Source organism: Canis lupus, chromosome 24, assembly GCF_048164855.1.
Source record: "Canis lupus baileyi chromosome 24, mCanLup2.hap1, whole genome shotgun sequence".
Classification (NCBI taxonomy): domain Eukaryota; kingdom Metazoa; phylum Chordata; class Mammalia; order Carnivora; family Canidae; genus Canis; species Canis lupus.
In genome coordinates this window covers 22,176,535-22,194,673 of record NC_132861.1, presented here as the reverse complement: position 1 = coordinate 22,194,673, position 18,139 = coordinate 22,176,535, and the positions used below count along the sequence as shown (strand labels likewise).

The 18,139-nt window shown below is 36.1% G+C and overlaps 1 protein-coding gene across 19 annotated transcripts in view; it reads left to right on the top strand.

The window, feature by feature from the left end:
- The window catches only part of NEK1 (NIMA related kinase 1), a 228,597-nt gene that overhangs the window by 48,343 nt on the left and 162,115 nt on the right, over nucleotides 1-18,139 (top strand). For all 19 annotated transcript variants that reach the window (XR_012016397.1, XM_072795971.1, XM_072795954.1 and 16 more), the window contains exons 9-12: nucleotides 1,379-1,433; nucleotides 4,777-4,977; nucleotides 13,252-13,312; nucleotides 15,774-15,925. Coding sequence is in view for 18 of the 19 variants with exons in the window: in XM_072795971.1 (XP_072652072.1) it covers nucleotides 1,379-1,433; nucleotides 4,777-4,977; nucleotides 13,252-13,312; nucleotides 15,774-15,925 (469 nt within the window). In the remaining variant the exon portion in view is untranslated. The remainder of the gene's footprint in view (nucleotides 1-1,378; nucleotides 1,434-4,776; nucleotides 4,978-13,251; nucleotides 13,313-15,773; nucleotides 15,926-18,139) is intronic.

Sequence of the window (18,139 nt, the reverse complement as noted above, 5' to 3'; positions counted from 1 at the left end):
GTCTTTCAGTTTCTGCCTATCTTGGAAGCTCTCTATCTCTCCTCCTATTCTGAATGAGAGCCTTGCTAGATAAAGTATTCTTGACTGCATGTTCTTCTCATTTAGGACCTGAATATATCCTGCCAGCCCGTTCTGGCCTGCCAGGTCTCTGTGGAGAGGTCTGCTGTTAATCTAATATTTCTCCTCATATAAGTTAGGGATATCTTGTCTCTTGCTGCTTTAAAGATTTTCTATCTTTGGAATTCGCAAGTTTCACTATTAAATGTCAGGGTGTTGAACGGTTTTTATTGATTTTAGGAGAGGATCTCTCTGTCTCCTGGATCTGAATGCCTGTTTCTCTCCCCAAATTAGGGAAGTTCTTAGCTATGATTTGTTCAAATATGCTTTCTGGTCCTCTGTCCCTTTTGGCACCCTCCAGAACTCCAATTAAACGTAGATTTTTCCTTCTGAGGCTGTCATTTATTTCCCTTAACCTTTCCTCATGATCTTTTAATTGTTTTTTTCTTCTTCCTCAGCTTCCTTCCTTGCCATCAACTTGTCTTCTATGTCACTCACTTGTTCTTCTACCTCATTAACCCTCGTCATTAGGACCTCTAGTTTGGATTGCATCTCATTAATTGATTTTTTAATTTCGGCCTGATTCGGTCTAAATTCTACAGTCATGAAGCCTCTTGAATCCTTTATGCTTTTTTCCAGAGCCACCAGTAGCTTTATAATTGTGCTCCTGAATTGGCTTTCTGACAGCGAATTGTAATCCAAATTCTGTAACTCTGTGGCAGAGAGTACTGTTTCGGATTCTTTTGTGGTGAGCTCTTCTTTCTAGTCATTTTGCTCAGTGTAGAGTGTCTAAAAACAAGTTGTACTTGTTAGAAGCGCAAACTCTTCTCTTTGTAGCTAGTGTTCCAGCTGTTCTCTCTTTAAATCTCAGGTCGAATTCACAGGTTTTTCAGGATGATTTGAAAGTTACCTAGATAAGTTGGTGGGGCCAGGTGACTTGGGGATCCTACTCCTCCGCTATCTTGCCCTGTCCCCTCTATAATACTCTTTAAAGTCATAGTATTTTGTAATTGAATAAAATAACAATGAGTATTCATGGAATTTGCTGATTTTGTTGTTTTAAAGATTACATTTCTTTAATAAAACTTTAATTGCTTGGGCAACTGCTGTTTTTCTAATCTGGGATAGCTACTTTTATTATTATTATTTTTTGTCGGGTTATAATTTGATTATAGTTGAAATTTTGAGTTTTAAAGGATATATTTTATGGAACATATATTTTTGAAAAGCATTTTCATGCTCCTTTTGTTTCCTTTAACTGAAAAAAATTTTTAAGTAAACTCTGATACTTAGAGAAAATTTCTCTTTTTTCCCTTTCTAGTGATATTTGGGCTCTGGGGTGTGTCCTATATGAGATGTGCACACTTAAACATGCAGTAAGTAGAAGTTTCAGAAATATTTTAAAAATTATGTCCTAAAGTACGTGTAATATTTCTGTTATTTAAAAATCACATGGTATCTTTCAGATTGTATTCTCTTGTATTAGAAATTCTGTCAGTTTTTAAAGTTCTCATCTTTTCTCAAGTATAAATTTAAATTGATTTTCCCATAACATATATGCATATATTACATACATACATTATATACTTGTTATTATAATACATATGTCATATTTTTTTATAGGAATTTTTTAAGATTTATTTATTTTGAGGAGACAGAATCTCCAGCAGACTCCCTGCTCATTGAAGAGCTGGAATGGGGACTTGGTACCATGATCTGAGTCATGACCTAAGCCGAAATCAAGAATTGGACAGTTAACCAACTGAGCCAGCAAGGCATCCCCCCAGAAAATTTTCTAGTGACAAAAATAAACTTGCTATCTTTTTAATGTTACATTTACATGTGAATTTGATATTTTAACTTAACAATTTTTGTTTCATCTTAGCAATTTTTCTCAAAACACCCAGAGTATTTGGATTGAATTCTATTTGAGTTTGGAATTGAAATTAAAGAATATTTTTCAACATATTTATCTAGGGATTTTATCAGTTCAAATACTCTTTAATTAAAACTTTAATTTTGGGGCAAATGGATAGCTGAATTGGTTAGATGTCCAACTCTTGATTTCAACTCAGGTCATGATCTTAGCATGGTGATTGAGGTATGATCCAGCCCCGTGTTGGGCTCCATGCTCAGCAGGGAGTCTTCTTCCCCCACATGAGCATGCTTTAAGTATGTGTGCACTCTCTCTCTCTCAAATAAATCTTTAAAGAAATTTTTTTTTTTATTTGAGACTTTGTTGAGCTGGCACATAATACATCCAAAAGTTTTGTCTTAAAGTTGGATTTTAATCCCTTTCCATTTCAAAATTTTACTTTTTAAAAATCCTCCCTTGAGGGTGCCTGAGTGGCCCAGTCAGTTAAGCATCTGACTCTTGATTTCAGCTCAGGTCATGATCTCCGGATGGTAAGATAGAGCCCTTCAATGAAGGGCTCCTTGATGGGCATGGCATGAGCCTGCTTGAGATTCTCTCTCCATCTCCCTTTGCACAGACTCCTGCCATGTGCCCATATGTTGGATTGCTCTCTTTAACAACAACAAAAAATGCCCTATTAAACAATAATGTATTTTCATTACAGAAAACTTAAGAAAATAGATAAAAATATAAAGAAGTGAATGAGTACCAAAAGCGTTTCTTCCAATTGCTGATGAGTACCTGTAATATTTTGTGTCCTTCCAGGCTTTCTTCTAGATTGATTTGTGAAATGAGGGTTTTGGGGGCAGCCCTGGTGGCTTAGTGGTTTAGTGCCACCTTCAGCCCGGGCGTGATCCTGGAGACCCAGGATCGAGTCCCACATCAGGCTCCCTGCATGGAGTCTGCTTCTCCCTCTGCCTGTGTCTCTGCCTCTCTCTCTCTCTCTCTCTGTCTCTCATGAATAAATAAATAAAATCTTAAAAAAAAAAAAAAAGAAATGAGTGTTTTTTCCTCTCTGCAGTTTATATTGTATAAGTTCTGCAGACTTTTTTTATTGCTTCATATTATTTGGGGGATATTTTTTCTTTGTTGTGTTTTTTTCTTGGCTGCATACTCGTTTTCTGTATTGCCTTACAAGAGTGTAGATTGCCAAAGTTATGTGCAATGGATTATTAGATTTTCAGATTATTTGAAGAAATTGGTCAGTTTTTTGACATAGTTATTTTAGGACTAAGTCAGTGTATTTTCTTTCATTTTTTTCATCTATGTTCTGTTATCATTGCTTCTGGATTTTGGAATTATTTACTCATAAGTAGACACATGAAAATAAGTAATTCACTAACCTTTATGAAAAGTTTGTCAGCTGAGAGACCGTGAAAAATCGTTGTAGTGAAGGTAATCTATAATTATGCATTTAGAATTCCATCTGGGTACTTGGATATTTTTAGACTACTGAATTGTAGTCAGACTTTAATATGCTGAATAATCATATTTTAAATGTCTAGGGAAGTTCAAGGCTTAGCAGAACTTTTTTATGCTTGGTACAATCGCCAATACCTAATTTACAGCATGTTTTGTTAATGTGTATATTAAGAACATGTTGACAATGTAGAACCCGTTCTATACAATTTTAGCAGAGATGTCAAAAGCTTAATTTTATTTACTTGCAAAATGAAATCTTTAGATTTTAAACTGCCCTATGGCCGTTGGTCTTCCTTTTCTTTCTTTCTTTCTCCTTTCTTTCTTTCTCTTTCTTTCTTTCTTTCTTTCTTTCTTTCTTTCTTTCTTTCTTTCTTTCTTTCTTTCTTTCTTAATATTTTATTTATTTATTTATTCATGAGAAGGACAGAGAGAGAGGCAGAGACACAGGCAGAGGGAGAAGCAGGCTCCATGCTGGAGCCCAACATGGGCCTCGATCCCGGGACTCCAGAATCACGCCCCCCAGCCCGAAGGCAGGCACTAAACCGCTGAGACACCCAGGGATCTCCGGTCTTCTCTTTTTTAACTTCAGTTAGAGTTTATGTTGTGTTACTCCTAAAATATACTATTTCCATTGATATGACTTACATTCCCCTTTGGAATATTTGCCACATTGCTTCATGTGTGGCTTTTGGGAACATCACACACTTAAAAATAATAATGAGCAGTGAAGAAAAGAAATTAATACCTTCTTTTTTTCCCCCTAAGATTTATTTATTTGAGAGGGATAGGGCCCATGTGCACAAGTTGGGTGAGGGGACAGAGGGAGAGAATCTCAGGCAGACTCCCTACTGAGCTTGGAGCCTGATGCAGGACTTTATCTCACAACCCATGAGATCATGACCTGAGCCAAAATCAAGAGTCAGACACGTAACCTTCTGAGCCACCCAAGTGCTCTAATACTTTCATTCATTATATTTTTCCCAGGTACTTTTTGTTTTGTAGTCTTGTTCCATTTACTGCAACAGGGGCATAGGTAGGCAGGTCTTAAGTGAAGACTACAAGGTTTGTTTTCATCTTTATTATTATTATGTTCTTATAAAATCCTTAATATCTTTATTCTATCTTGCAGTGTTTTGAATAAATAAAAATCTTAGAGTAAGCTATAATGTTTTATGAGGACTGATATTCTCTTAAATATGTTTATTAATAACCAAGTGAACTTTGTTCTGAAGAAATATGCTAAAAAAGGAACATATGCTGATTAAAATATTTGTAAGAGGATTGTATTTCTGTTCTATAGGAAAAGGACTATTTCTCATTGTTTATTCCTATTTTCAATTTATGTGTGTTTCATATATGTTAATTTATTTTCTGGATTTTAGTTCGAAGCTGGCAATATGAAAAACCTGGTACTGAAGATAATATCTGGATCTTTTCCACCAGTATCTTTACATTATTCTTATGATCTCCGCAATTTACTCTCTCAGTTATTTAAAAGAAATCCTAGGGATAGACCATCAGTCAACTCCATATTGGAGAAAGGTTTTATAGCCAAACGCATTGAAAAGTTTCTCTCACCTCAGGTATGTTTGTTTGTTTGTTTGTTTAACTTTAGAACAGTACGGTTATGATGCTTAACTAGGACATAACCTATGTTTTGAGGAGAGCACATCACAATTCTGGGAGAATTAGATGCTTTTTTTCAGATGACACTGGAGTCACCTTTCTTTCCATTCTCATATTTTTCCTCTTTGGATTTGTGTTCTGGTTGTGAATCTATAGGAGGGAAAACATTCCTCCTGTGTTTCCTCTTAACACTTACTGAACTTCTTATCCTTCTGATCACTAAATGTGTGGTAGTTTTTCCCACACCAAGGACTTCTGCAACACAGCTGGGTGTCCTACAGTTTAGTTCAGTTCTGGCACTACCTGGAAATATAGATCATCAGATCCCAAAATCAGATGAAGGAGTGCATATGGCAAGGTCTGAAAGGGTCTTGGGTACAGGAGCTTCTGTTCCAGTGAAACTGGGATGTGTTAGCCTGCTGGCATGTTTACCAACACAGTCCAGTCCTGTTCTTCAATATTTTATGGAAGCTTTCTTACATAGACACGATTGATTAAATTATTGGCTCTTAGTGTTTGACTCAATCACTAGTCCCTTTCCTCTCGAGGGGAGTAGTGAAGCTGAAAGTTCCAGCCCTCTAATCGTGTGGTAGATTTCCTTGGCAATCAGCTTCCATCCATAGGGGCTTTCTAGATATCACTTTATTAACATAAATTCAGGGGTAGTTGAAAGAGATTCAGGAATAAGAAAGACACCTTTATTCTCTTACCATTTAGTTACTTTAAGGGTTTTAGGAGCTGTGTTTGCCAGGAACTGGCATCAAATGTGTATTTCTTATTCTAAATCACAATATCAGAAAATCATTCCTTTGTCTTTGGTTTTTTTTGTTTTGCTTTCCAATTTTTTTTATCATGGTAAAATATACACAACATAAAATATTCGTCTTAGCCATTTTTGAGTGTGCAATTCAGTGATATTAAATAGATTTTCACTGCTGTGCAGTTAATACCAGCATTCATCTTTACAACTCTTCATCTTGTAAAACAAACTCAGTCCCCCCCCCTTTTTTTTTTGAAAGTGACTTAATGCTTTATTTTGTAAGAAAATATCTTTTTTTTTAGATTTCTTTTTTTATTTTTTTTTATTTTTTTTATTTTTTATTGGTGTTCAATTTACCAACATACAGAATAACCCCCAGTGCCCGTCACCCATTCACTCCCACCCCCCGCCCTCCTCCCCTTCTCCACCCCTAGTTCGTTTCCCAGAGTTAGCAGTCTTTACGTTCTGTCTCCCTTTCTGATATTTCCCACACATTTCTTCTCCCTTCCCTTATATTCCCTTTCACTATTATTTATATTCCCCAAATGAATGAGAACATATAATGTTTGTCCTTCTCCGATTGACTTATTTCACTCAGCATAATACCCTCCAGTTCCATCCGCGTTGAAGCAAATGGTGGGTATTTGTCATTTCTAATAGCTGAGTAATATTCCATTGTATACATAGACCACATCTTCTTTATCCACTCATCTTTCGATGGATACCAAGGCTCCTTCCACAGCTTGGCTATTGTGGCCATTGCTGCTATAAACATCGGGGTGCAGGTGTCCCGGCGTTTCATTGCATCTGTATCTTTGGGGTAAATCCCCAACAGTGCAATTGCTGGGTCATAGGGCAGGTCTATTTTTAACTCTTTGAGGAACCTCCACACAGCTTTCCAGAGTGGCTGCACCAGTTCACATTCCCACCAACAGTGTAAGAGGGTTCCCTTTTCTCTGCATCCTCTCCAACATTTGTTGTTTCCTGCCTTGTTAATTTTCCCCATTCTCACTGGTGTGAGGTGGTATCTCATTGTGGTTTTGATTTGTATTTCCCTGATGGCAAGTGATGCAGAGCATTTTCTCATGTGCATGTTGGCCATGTCTATGTCTTCCTCTGTGAGATTTCTGTTCATGTCTTTTGCCCATTTCATGATTGGATTGTTTGTTTCTTTGGTGTTGAGTTTAATAAGTTCTTTATAGATCTTGGAAACTAGCCCTTTATCTGATATGTCATTTGCAAATATCTTCTCCCATTCTGTAGGTTGTTTTTGAGTTTTGTTGACTGTATCCTTTGCTGTGCAAAAGCTTCTTATCTTGATGAAGTCCCAATAGTTCATTTTTGCTTTTGTTTCTTTTGCCTTCGTGGATGTATCTTGCAAGAAGTTACTATGGCCGAGTTCAAAAAGGTTGTTGCCTGTATTCTCCTCTAGGATTTTGATGGAATCTTGTCTCACATTTAGATCTTTCATCCATTTTGAGTTTATCTTTGTGTATGGTGCAAGAGAGTGGTCTAGTTTCATTCTTCTGCATGTGGATGTCCAATTTTCCCAGCACCATTTATTGAAGAGACTGTCTTTCTTCCAATGGATAGTCTTTCCTCCTTTATCGAATATTAGTTGACCATAAAGTTCAGGGTCCACTTCTGGGTTCTCTATTCTGTTCCATTGATCTATGTGTCTGTTTTTGTGCCAGTACCACATTGTCTTGACCACAGCTTTGTAGTACAACCTGAAATCTGGCATTGTGATGCCCCTGGCTCTGGTTTTCTTTTTTAAAATTCCCCTGGCTATTTGGGGTCTTTTCTGATTCCACACAAATCTTAAAATAATTTGTTCTAACTCTCTGAAGAAAGTCCATGGTATTTTGATAGGGATTGCATTAAACGTGTATATTGCCCTGGGTAACATTGACATTTTCACAATATTAATTCTGCCAATCCATGAGCATGGAATATTTTTCCATCTCTTTGTGTCTTCCTCAATTTCTTTCAGAAGTATTCTATAGTTTTTAGGGTATAGATCCTTTACATCTTTGGTTAAGTTTATTCCTAGGTATCTTATGCTTTTGGGTGCAATTGTAAATGGGATTGACTCCTTAATTTCTCTTTCTTCAGTCTCATTGTTAGTGTATAGAAATGCCACTGACTTCTGGGCATTGATTTTGTATCCTGCCACGCTACCAAATTGCTGTATGAGTTCTAGCAATCTTGGGGTGGAGACTTTTGGGTTTTCTATGTAGAGTATCGTGTCATCAGCGAAGAGGGAGAGTTTGACTTCTTCTTTGCCAATATGAATGCCTTTAATGTCTTTTTGTTGTCTGATTGCTGAGACTAGGACTTCCAGTACTATGTTGAATAGCAGTGGTGAGAGTGGACATCCCTGTCTTGTTCCTGATCTTAGGGGAAAGGCTCCCAGTGCTTCCCCATTGAGAATGATATTTGCTGTGGGCTTTTCGTAGATGGCTTTTAAGATGTTGAGGAATGTTCCCTCTATCCCTACACTCTGAAGAGTTTTGATCAGAAATGGATGCTGTATTTTGTCAAATGCGTTCTCTGCATCTAATGAGAGGATCATATGGTTCTTGGTTTTTCTCTTGCTGATATGATTAATCACATTGATTGTTTTACGGGTGTTGAACCAGCCTTGTGTCCCAGGGATAAATCCTACTTGGTCATGGTGAATAATTTTCTTAATGTACTGTTGGATCCTATTGGCCAGTATCTTGTTGAGAATTTTTGCATCCATGTTCATCAGGGATATTGGTCTGTAATTCTCCTTTTTGGTTGGGTCTTTGTCTGGTTTTGGAATTAAGGTGATGCTGACCTCATAGAACGAATTTGGAAGTACTCCATCTCTTTCTATCTTTCCAAACAGCTTTAGGAGAATAGGTATGTTTTCTTCTTTTTTTTTTTTTTAATTTTAATTTTAATTTTAATTTTAATTTTAATTTTAATTTTAATTTTATTTATTTATTTACTTATTTACTTATTTACTTATTTATTTATTTATTTATTTATTTATTTATTTATTTATTTATTTATTTATTTATGATAGTCACAGAGAGAGAGAGGCAGAGACACAGGCAGAGGGAGAAGCAGGCTCCATGCACCGGGAGCCCGACGTGGGACTCGATCCAGGGTCTCCCGGATCACGCCCTGGGCCAAAGGCAGGCACCAAACCGCTGCGCCACCCAGGGATCCCTGGTTTCTTCTTTAAACGTTTGATAGAATTCCCCTGGGAAGCCATCTGGCCCTGGACTCTTGTGTCTTGGGAGGTTTTTGATGACTGCTTCAATTTCCTCCCGGGTTATTGGCCTGTTCAGGTTTTCTATTTCTTCCTGTTCCAGTTTTGGTAGTTTGTGGCTTTCCAGGAATATGTCCATTTCTTCTAGATTGCCTAATTTATTGGCGTATAGCTGTTCATAATATGTTTTTAAAATCATTTGTATTTCCTTGGTGTTGGTAGTGATCTCTCCTTTCTCATTCATGATTTTATTAATTTGAGTCTTCTGTCTCTTCTTTTTAATAAGGCTGGCTAATGGTTTATCTATCTTATTAATTCTTTCAAAGAACCAACTCCTGGTTCTGTTGATCTGTTTCACAGTTTTTCTGGTCTCGATTTCGTTGAGTTCTGCTCAAATCTTTATTAACTCTCGTCTTCTCCGGGGTGTAGGATCTATCTGCTGTTTTTTCTCTAGCTCCTTTTTTTTTTTTTTTAACTTTTTTTTAAAATTTTTATTTATTTATGATAGTCACACAGAGAGAGAGAGAGAGGCAGAGACATAGGCAGAGGGTGAAGCAGACTCCATGCACCGGGAGCCCGACGTGGGATTCGATCTCGGGTCTCCAGGATCATGCCCTGGGCCAAAGGCAGGCGCTAAACCGCTGCGCCACCCAGGGATCCCTCTCTAGCTCCTTTATGTGTAAGGTTAGCTTTTGTATTTGAGTTCTTTCCAGTTTTTGAATGGATGCTTGTTGCGATGTATTTCCCCCTTAGGACTGCTTTTGCTGTATCCCAAATATTTTGAACGGTTGTATCTTCATTCTCATTAGTTTCCATGAATCTTTTTAATTCTTCCTTAATTTCCTGGTTGACCCTTTCATCTTTTAGCAGGATGGTCCTTAACCTCCACGTGTTTGAGGTCCTTTCAAATTTCTTGTTGTGATTTAGTTCTAATTTCAAGGCATTATGGTCTGAGAATCTGCAGGGGACGATCCCAATCTTTTGGTATCGGTTCAGACCCAATTTGTGACCCAGTATGTGGTCTATTCTGGAGAAAGTTCCATGTGAACTTGAGAAGAATGTGAATTCAGTTGAAACTCAGTCCCCTTAACCAGTTACTGCCCATTCCTTCTGTCACAACTCCTGGCATTCACCTCTCTACTTTCTGTCTTGGGTTTCTAACTGTAAAATTATTATTTAAAAAATAATTAAATTCAATATAGTTAACACACACAGGGTTATGTTAGTTTCATGTGTACAATATAGTGATTCAATGATTCTGTACAGTCGTGCTTATCAAGGTAAGTGTACTTTTAATTCCCTTTACCTATTCCACCCATCCCCCTATTCACCTCCCCTCTGGTAACCATCTCGAGTTGAAAAATTATTAAACATTTCTGTGCCTCACTGACAGGTAAACAATGGCATTATAAATATATCATCAGGTGATTATAAGAATTAAATAGAAAGTGATAATGTACATAAAGTGCTTAATGTCTAGCATGTAATGAGTGCTCAATATATTCAGTATATATTAGATATTATCAATGTGTCATTTTATTATACTAATATGTATATGTTAGTATCTTAAGGTATTATAATTATATTCTATTTGGCAATTATTGGAAGTTTTGTGGGCATTTATATGTATAACAGATTGTTGATTTAAAATTTTTCCTCTGGTACTCACATGTATAATAAGTATTTGTTGAGTTGAACTGAATTTTACTTTGACCAGATTTACTAAAAAATTATATCGAATCATTTCTACAAGTTTTTGATACAAGTATGCTCACTTGAAACTGGAATTATTTATTACATATTCTGTATGGCCTTTGTTAATTTAAATGATCACTGTTAAACTCCTCTGTAAATCATGCATCTAACAAAGTCATAGTTTTATTACTTTTATATGCTCATGGGCTAAGAGGGACATGTCATGTATTCTCTGACTTAATAGAATATCTGCAAACAATTTTCAGAAAACAGAGATGTGAATTTAACTGTTACTACCAGGAGAACACAAAATTAGTTCGCAAAAAGCCAAGTAAAATGTATAGATTGAAGGTTAATTATATAGGACATAGCAAGAATCTCTGAAACATAGGTGTCTTATAAGACTCCTTTGTTAGAAGTAACATTTTCAAGGACAGATTTATGATGCAATATACTATTGTTTTTTGGCAACCACTGGCGAAGAAAGAATAACTTCACTGAATCTTGCTGAGGCCCCCTCCCCCAAAAAACCGTAGTTAGGACATACAGTTTCTTTTTTTTTTTTTTTTTTTTTTTAGGACATACAGTTTCAAGGTTGAAGCACTGAAATTCAGCTAGCCAGCAATGAAAGAAAATGTTCAAGCCTCATGTATCAAAATTTATTATATGCAAAGAAAAAAGGACAAATTATTAACAAGTGGAATATTTGATAGTATGTTTTAGTATATGAATAGCTCTTTGTTGCTATTTAGACATCACCTAGATTTCATTTTTTATGAAAATCTCTTCTTTGGTTCCTAAGTTTTATTTTCTGCTATATATCACTTATTCAGTATTCTAGTGAGAAAGTTTATAATACATTTTTAAAGGCTTTAACTTTGAAACAATTTGTGAGCTTTACTGTATAACATATGAACTACTATAATGTTCTGTAGGTTTTTGAAAAATCTCTTCTTCCTAAATTCTGTCAGCCAGGGCTTAATAGAGCTTAATTTGCAATCTTACACACCTTGAAGGAAGCTTGACAAATCATGGATAAGCTCTGATTTCTTAGGAATATAGGTGCTGTCCAATAGTAGTGCTTTCTATGATGTGAAGTGTTTTATATCTGCATTGCCCAGCATTGTAGCCACTAGCCACTTGTGGTTATTGAATACTTAAAATGTGCCTAGTGTGACCAAAGGGCTGAATTCTAAGTTAAATTTACTTAAAATTTTCATCAAAATAACTACATATGGATGGCAACTATATTGGACAACACAGCATAGAGATTTCAGAATCTTTTTGGATTCTTTATGCCCCATCTCTTAGTTCATATTTGCATTCACACAAAAAAGAAAGACTCACATTCAAACAATGACAGAAACTATCCAGTTTGGGGCACGTTGGAGTTCATAAAGCACCCATTTTCTTCCATGCCAAAGAAAGGGGAAACATGCAAGTGTTTAGAAGAGAAAATATACTCTGCTCAGAATTGCCTGTGAACCACACCTTCACTTAATTTATTTTTTGGTGCAGTAGTTTTCAAGCTTTAGCATACATTAAAAAAAAAAAATCACTTGGAAGGCATTGCTGGGTCCTATCACTACAATTTCTATTTTAGTGATTCTGAGGTGGGAGCCCGACAATTTCCACATTTAATATGTCCCTGGTGATGCTGATTCTGCCACTAGGAGACTTGAAAACTGCTTTTTGGGGGACCCTTAAAGGGACAGATGACCATCTCAGTCATGGTTTTATGCCTGTTGGAGCTTCTGTTCCACTGCTACTGTGTGAATATTCTCTCCAGCAGGCCTCATTTCTCTTGAAAAAAGAAAAATTAATTTGCTTTCCTTTCCCCACCTCATAAGAAAAAGCAGGTTTAAACTGAGTTAAATCTTTGTTGGTGTCATAGTTTCGCACTTAAAAAGAAAAAAAAAAAACAGTAGGGAGGAAAAATGACTTGCGGGAAATACTAATGATTTTTGGTTCTCAAAGATGTTCATGAATGCTAGGGAATAGGACCTGGAGTATTTTAGTAATAGTAAAAAGATACTTGTTGAATTATGTAAGAATAATTGAATATTTTTCCATGAGTATCTTTACAATTACATATTAATAGGAGTGAAAACTCATTGGAGATACGGAGAAGATTCAGAGTAAAGTTGAAATAACTGATAGGTTAATCTGAGAAGGGGGTAATTAAGAGATTATTAGTTTTGAGGTAAACGAGGGATTTGGCTGTATATAGAACATAGAGGCTTTTCCAGATAAGACATAATTGTGTTAAATTGCTGAGTTCGTGTGGGCCTTTGTTGTTCATTAGGTTAATTTGAGAAGAGAACATGTCTGGAAAAGTAATAAAATTTATGAGTCGAAGGGAATTAGGATGAGAGGGCTTTGGTGAATGGATTACTAAGGTTGAATAAATACAGTTTATCTGATACCATATGTATGACTGAAAAGGGGGGAAAAATGTAATCTGATTAATGGGTAGGTTTTTTATTTTGGAAATTTAACATCTTTTCTAACTTTGTCCTCTTTCAATCTAAGCTTATTGCAGAAGAATTTTGTCTAAAAACATTTTCCAAGTGTGGAGCGCAGCCTATACCAGGTAAATGAAATTTAATATGAGTCCTTTAACCTGTATGCAATAAACAATATACTAATACTAATTAGTAATACTTTCTAATTATACTAGAGATATATGTAGATATAATAAGTTGGGGTTAATTGTAGATAAATTTAGCCCAGAGGGAAATGAATCTTTAAATTATTTTTGATATATGACAGTATACAACACTTTCTGATGAATTAATAATAAAATTTCCATTTCTTGTCTGCCTTATTTAAATGAAATCTATCTTGAAGTCTTTCGTCTTTATCAGTTGCTTAGCTGATATTCTGAGCAGATTTTCATAAAATGTCTTAGTCAAGTGTAAATCTTTATATATCTATCTTTGAAAAATACTTCATATTCTAAAATTTTTAAAAAGCGAATTATTATGAAGTCAGGTACCTTACCAAGGTTAATTTTCTTTTACTGTGGCCTGTAGCAGGAGACCATTTGTAGGATTGTCAGTATGGTTATATACTCTGTGTGTGTGTGTGTGTGTGTGTGTGTGTGTGTGTGTGTGTGTGTGAAGGAAATTATATTTTTTCTTCATAGGCTGATTTCACGATGGATTTTTAAAATCAGAAGTTATGTAAGATTTGAAGAGTATATTGTTTTTCAAACATAATGCTTTGCATATTCTCCATTTTGAGTTTGAGTAAATTAATAAAAATAAATACCATATTATGACAGTGAGTCCATGTAGCTGGAAGTGATATGGCAGTGGTAAGGCCAGCCATATTTAGCTCTTCCTAAAGACCCTTAGACCCATCCTCTCAGTGTGTGGAGATTGTCAGTCCCTGGGAAATCAATTTACTCTAAACAAAATTCACAAGAGAGACACACAGCAGAATCAGCAATGTCTCTCCTGGCAGCCAGCCCTCATGAGAAGTCAAATCTTAATCAAAGCCTCATTGTCAGAGAGACCAGAATTACTCCTTGTCAGCAGATTCTTTCCAGTTAGATAAGCCTACATAGGAATTAGAAAGTTATTTTATTGTAACAGGAGTTGGATGAATGAAATGTGGAATAGCATGAGGCTAAAATAGAAATTTTATTGCTGATGGGCTAATAGATACTTTATGGGCTCCATCTCCCCATATTAAGCTTTATCCTACTGGTAGCCTTTTCACTGAGAAATACCCCCAAATCAGATTCCCATCTTTTCTGGAAGTAATTGGGAGCTATTCAATATTTTTCTCTTGGGAATCATTTTTATACTTTTGTGACTTTAGTTCCTTCTTCAGTATGTGTACCAGTATATGTATTTCTTTGATTGTTTTAATACATTTAGCCAAGTTACAGTGTTATGATGTTGTATATATGTATTCTGATTTCATCTCACAGTTGAACTCTCAGAGGGAAATTTTTTTCTTCCACTTTTCCTAGTTCCTAGTTAATATCTTTGAGAGATATAAATAGTAGACTTTCCTTTAAATTTCTTCAGTTTAAGTGTTTTTCTTGAATTTATTATTGTTCTTGGACTGAACTTTATCTAGGCTTCATTAAGAATTGGATACATAAGGGGCACCTTGGTGGCTCAGTCAGTTGGGTGTCTGTCTTTGGCTCGGATTTTGATCCTGGAGTCCAAGGATCAAGCCCCATGTCAGGCTTCCTGCTTAGCAGGGAGTCTGCTTCTCCCACTCCCTCTGTCCCGCCCCCCCCCCCTCCGTACCCTTTTCCTGCTCACTCTCTCTCAAATAAATAAAATATATTTAAAAAAAGAATTGGATAAATAATTGCTCTAGGGCCTATCCTTGTATATAAATTTTTATGTATCTCTGATTATTTCTTTGAAAGCAATCCATAAACATTGTTCTGGATATAGATTGTTCTCTAGAAAGTTTGACCATTTTATATTCCCACTGATAGTGTATAAAGGTACCCATTTTAGGGGACCCTGTGCTATAATGATTGTTTTAAAGTGTTTGTTTTTCTGTAGGTCTGTAGGTATAGACATCATTCAGACTGTAGATGAAGAAAGTATTAAAGTTGTTCAGAGTAATTGTATTAGTGTTTAACAGTTGCTCTTGAAATTTATGTGCTAGTTTTGAGAGTAATTTCTAAAACAGTAAATGTTTTTAAAAATATTTTTAACAGCTTTATTGAATTATAATTCTATACCATTCCGTTCACCCACTTAAAGTCTACAATTCATTGTTTTTTAGTATATTCACAGATACATACAGTCATCACCCATAGTCAGTTTTAGGGATGTGCTTTTTTTTAATACGAGAAATTTCAACATCTTAAAGATGCATGGCTTTTTGCTTTTTTAAAATCCAAAATGGCTTTAATATCAAATAGTTATAATGAAGGCATGTGTTAAGGAGTGAACAGGATTTTTAAAGTCTCAAATGCTGTCAATGATTATAAAAATGAAAAAGTTATCTTGAAGAATTTTGAAATTAAAGACTTAATATCAACAACTCTAGGAAAAACTCTGTATCTTTTCATGTAGCTAAAAGACCAGCTTCAGGACAAAGCTTGGCTTCTGTTGTGTCTGCTCAGAAAATTACAAAGCCTGCTGCTAAATATGGAGTACCTTTAACATATAAGAAATTTGGAGATAAAAAATTGCATGAAAAGAAACCACTTCAAAAACATAAACAGGTATGATCATATTACAAACTGTATATTAGTAACAAATTAACTTGATCTTTTTTTATTGCAGCTCATCAATTCAGTTATCTTGATACTCCTATAAGATTGTTTTTATTAAGTTACTAAAGAACATGGCTATTCTCTGCTTCACCAGTCTTCTAAAACTAAGAAGACTAACAGAAGTCACAAAGAATTATTAGTAGATATATTAAGTAGTTGGTGCAATAAAAAGAAAGTGACATCATCAGTGAAATCACTTTTGAACAACCTAAGCAGAGCCATTTATTTTTGTGCATAAATCAAGTAAATATAATATACTTTATAAAATGTGGGAAAATTTTGTATTTGAGAATTCACAACCAAATAAATCAGAATCATAGAGCTGGAAGGAATGTTATTATACAGTCTATAATATTTCAGATGAAAAAAGTAAGGCCTGTAGCATTTAGGTGAAATTCCCAAGAACACAGTTTGGTTGCAGGAATTTGACGTTTTTTTCATGTCAGTAGCTGCATACTTTGGCATATGAAACCTGTTTTGTTTTGGACTACATATGCATATGCATGTAGTCCATGCATGCATATGTACCAACACATGTGTTTAGATATATATGAATAGTGAACACTGCTGTAAGAGAAATCTGAATTAAAATCTATCATAAGGCAGTTCAAATGATTACTGTAAATTAGTCTTCAAATAAGTTGTATAAGTCAGCATCCAGTCAGGAGAAAAAAAAACACATAATAATTTGAGGAGAGTTTAACATAAATAATTAGTAACTATGTTTAGAGAATTAACTTTAAGGGATAAAGAACTCTAGAGAATATAGGAACAGCAGATATGGGAAGCAGCCACTACTCCTAGCAGTGAGACACAATACCCAAAGAAGGAATAGATTTTGGAAGATCTCCCCAACCCCACCCTTAACGGCTGAGATTCAAACCTGATTGGGTATGGTATGGCTATAACCCACTGGATGGTGGCGTTCACTGAGGTGTCATAGGCTGAGGCTGGCATTCATAAAACTTTCCACTGTAGAGCTGCTGAAGCTCCTGGGAACCTGCCTAGAGTGCCAGTGAAATGTACTGGGAAGCTGCTTGGGAATCACTGAATCTACTAGGTAGGAAGCCTGCTGGAGTGCTGCAGGTGGAAGTTGCCAGTGTTGCTGAACTCTTTGGTAGTAGGCTGGGATGCCAGTTGGGTCACCAGCAGAATTTGGTGGTGGGAAGTTGGCTTTGAGGCTTGCTAAAAATCACAGGGAAGCTAGCAGGGCAGCAGCAGAACTCTCCTGAAAGCTGCCCACACAGGGGTGAATGTCAGTGTGCCCCACATGCCACGGGAACAAGAAGAAAGAAAGCCTGCTAATCAGAAACAGAAGCCATGTCCTCTGCACCTCTCAAAATCAGCTGCTGACAAAGCTTAACATCATGTTAGCAAGCAAGGAAGTGTTTATATTATCTAGCTTCTCACAAGGAGGACTATGAAGGGTGAATTTGCATTTGAGAGGCAATATAACTGGCACACAAGTTTTCCCTCCCTCCCTCCTTTCCTTCCATCCTTCCATATAACACTTGTCTAGGTGTAATAGACCAATTCCAGCATATGTTTTATCCCTCTTCTTTAATCACCAGAAGCCCTGGACCTCCTGACTTTTCCTTCATTAGCTGGTCCCTCCATATGGTTCTGGTTGTACCCTAATCTGACCCCCACCCTCTTGCATATCTCCCTGAACTCTTCCAGAAAGCCCTCTATAGCACATTACCAGCAAAATCCCCTGTATTCTAAACTTGTAGACATTTTCTTCTTTTTGCTCTAAAACCTTTCTTGTCCCTGAACATACTGTTGTACAGCTCTCTTACACGGTGACTGCTTTCTCTAATCCCTTAATACCACTGCGTCTAAAGTAGGATGAGGAAGGTGTTTTCCTTGCTTCTCATTGCAGCATTCTTCCCTGCACCCTAACCATCCCCTCCCCCAAACTTTTGAGGCTTTTGCTACCAGACTCTATCACCTGTTAACCCTCTGTGTTAGGGTCATCTACAGACTGTCATTTTTAGATTTTAACACTTGACTCCTGGTCACCCTTCCACACTTGGGATTCAGTATCTTGGTGAATTCAGTATCCAAAAAAAAAAGATCCTTCCAATATTACACAGTCTTTTATTTTCTTGATTGTTCTCTTTCAATGATTTTGTCTACCACCCTCACCTGTAATCATACCAT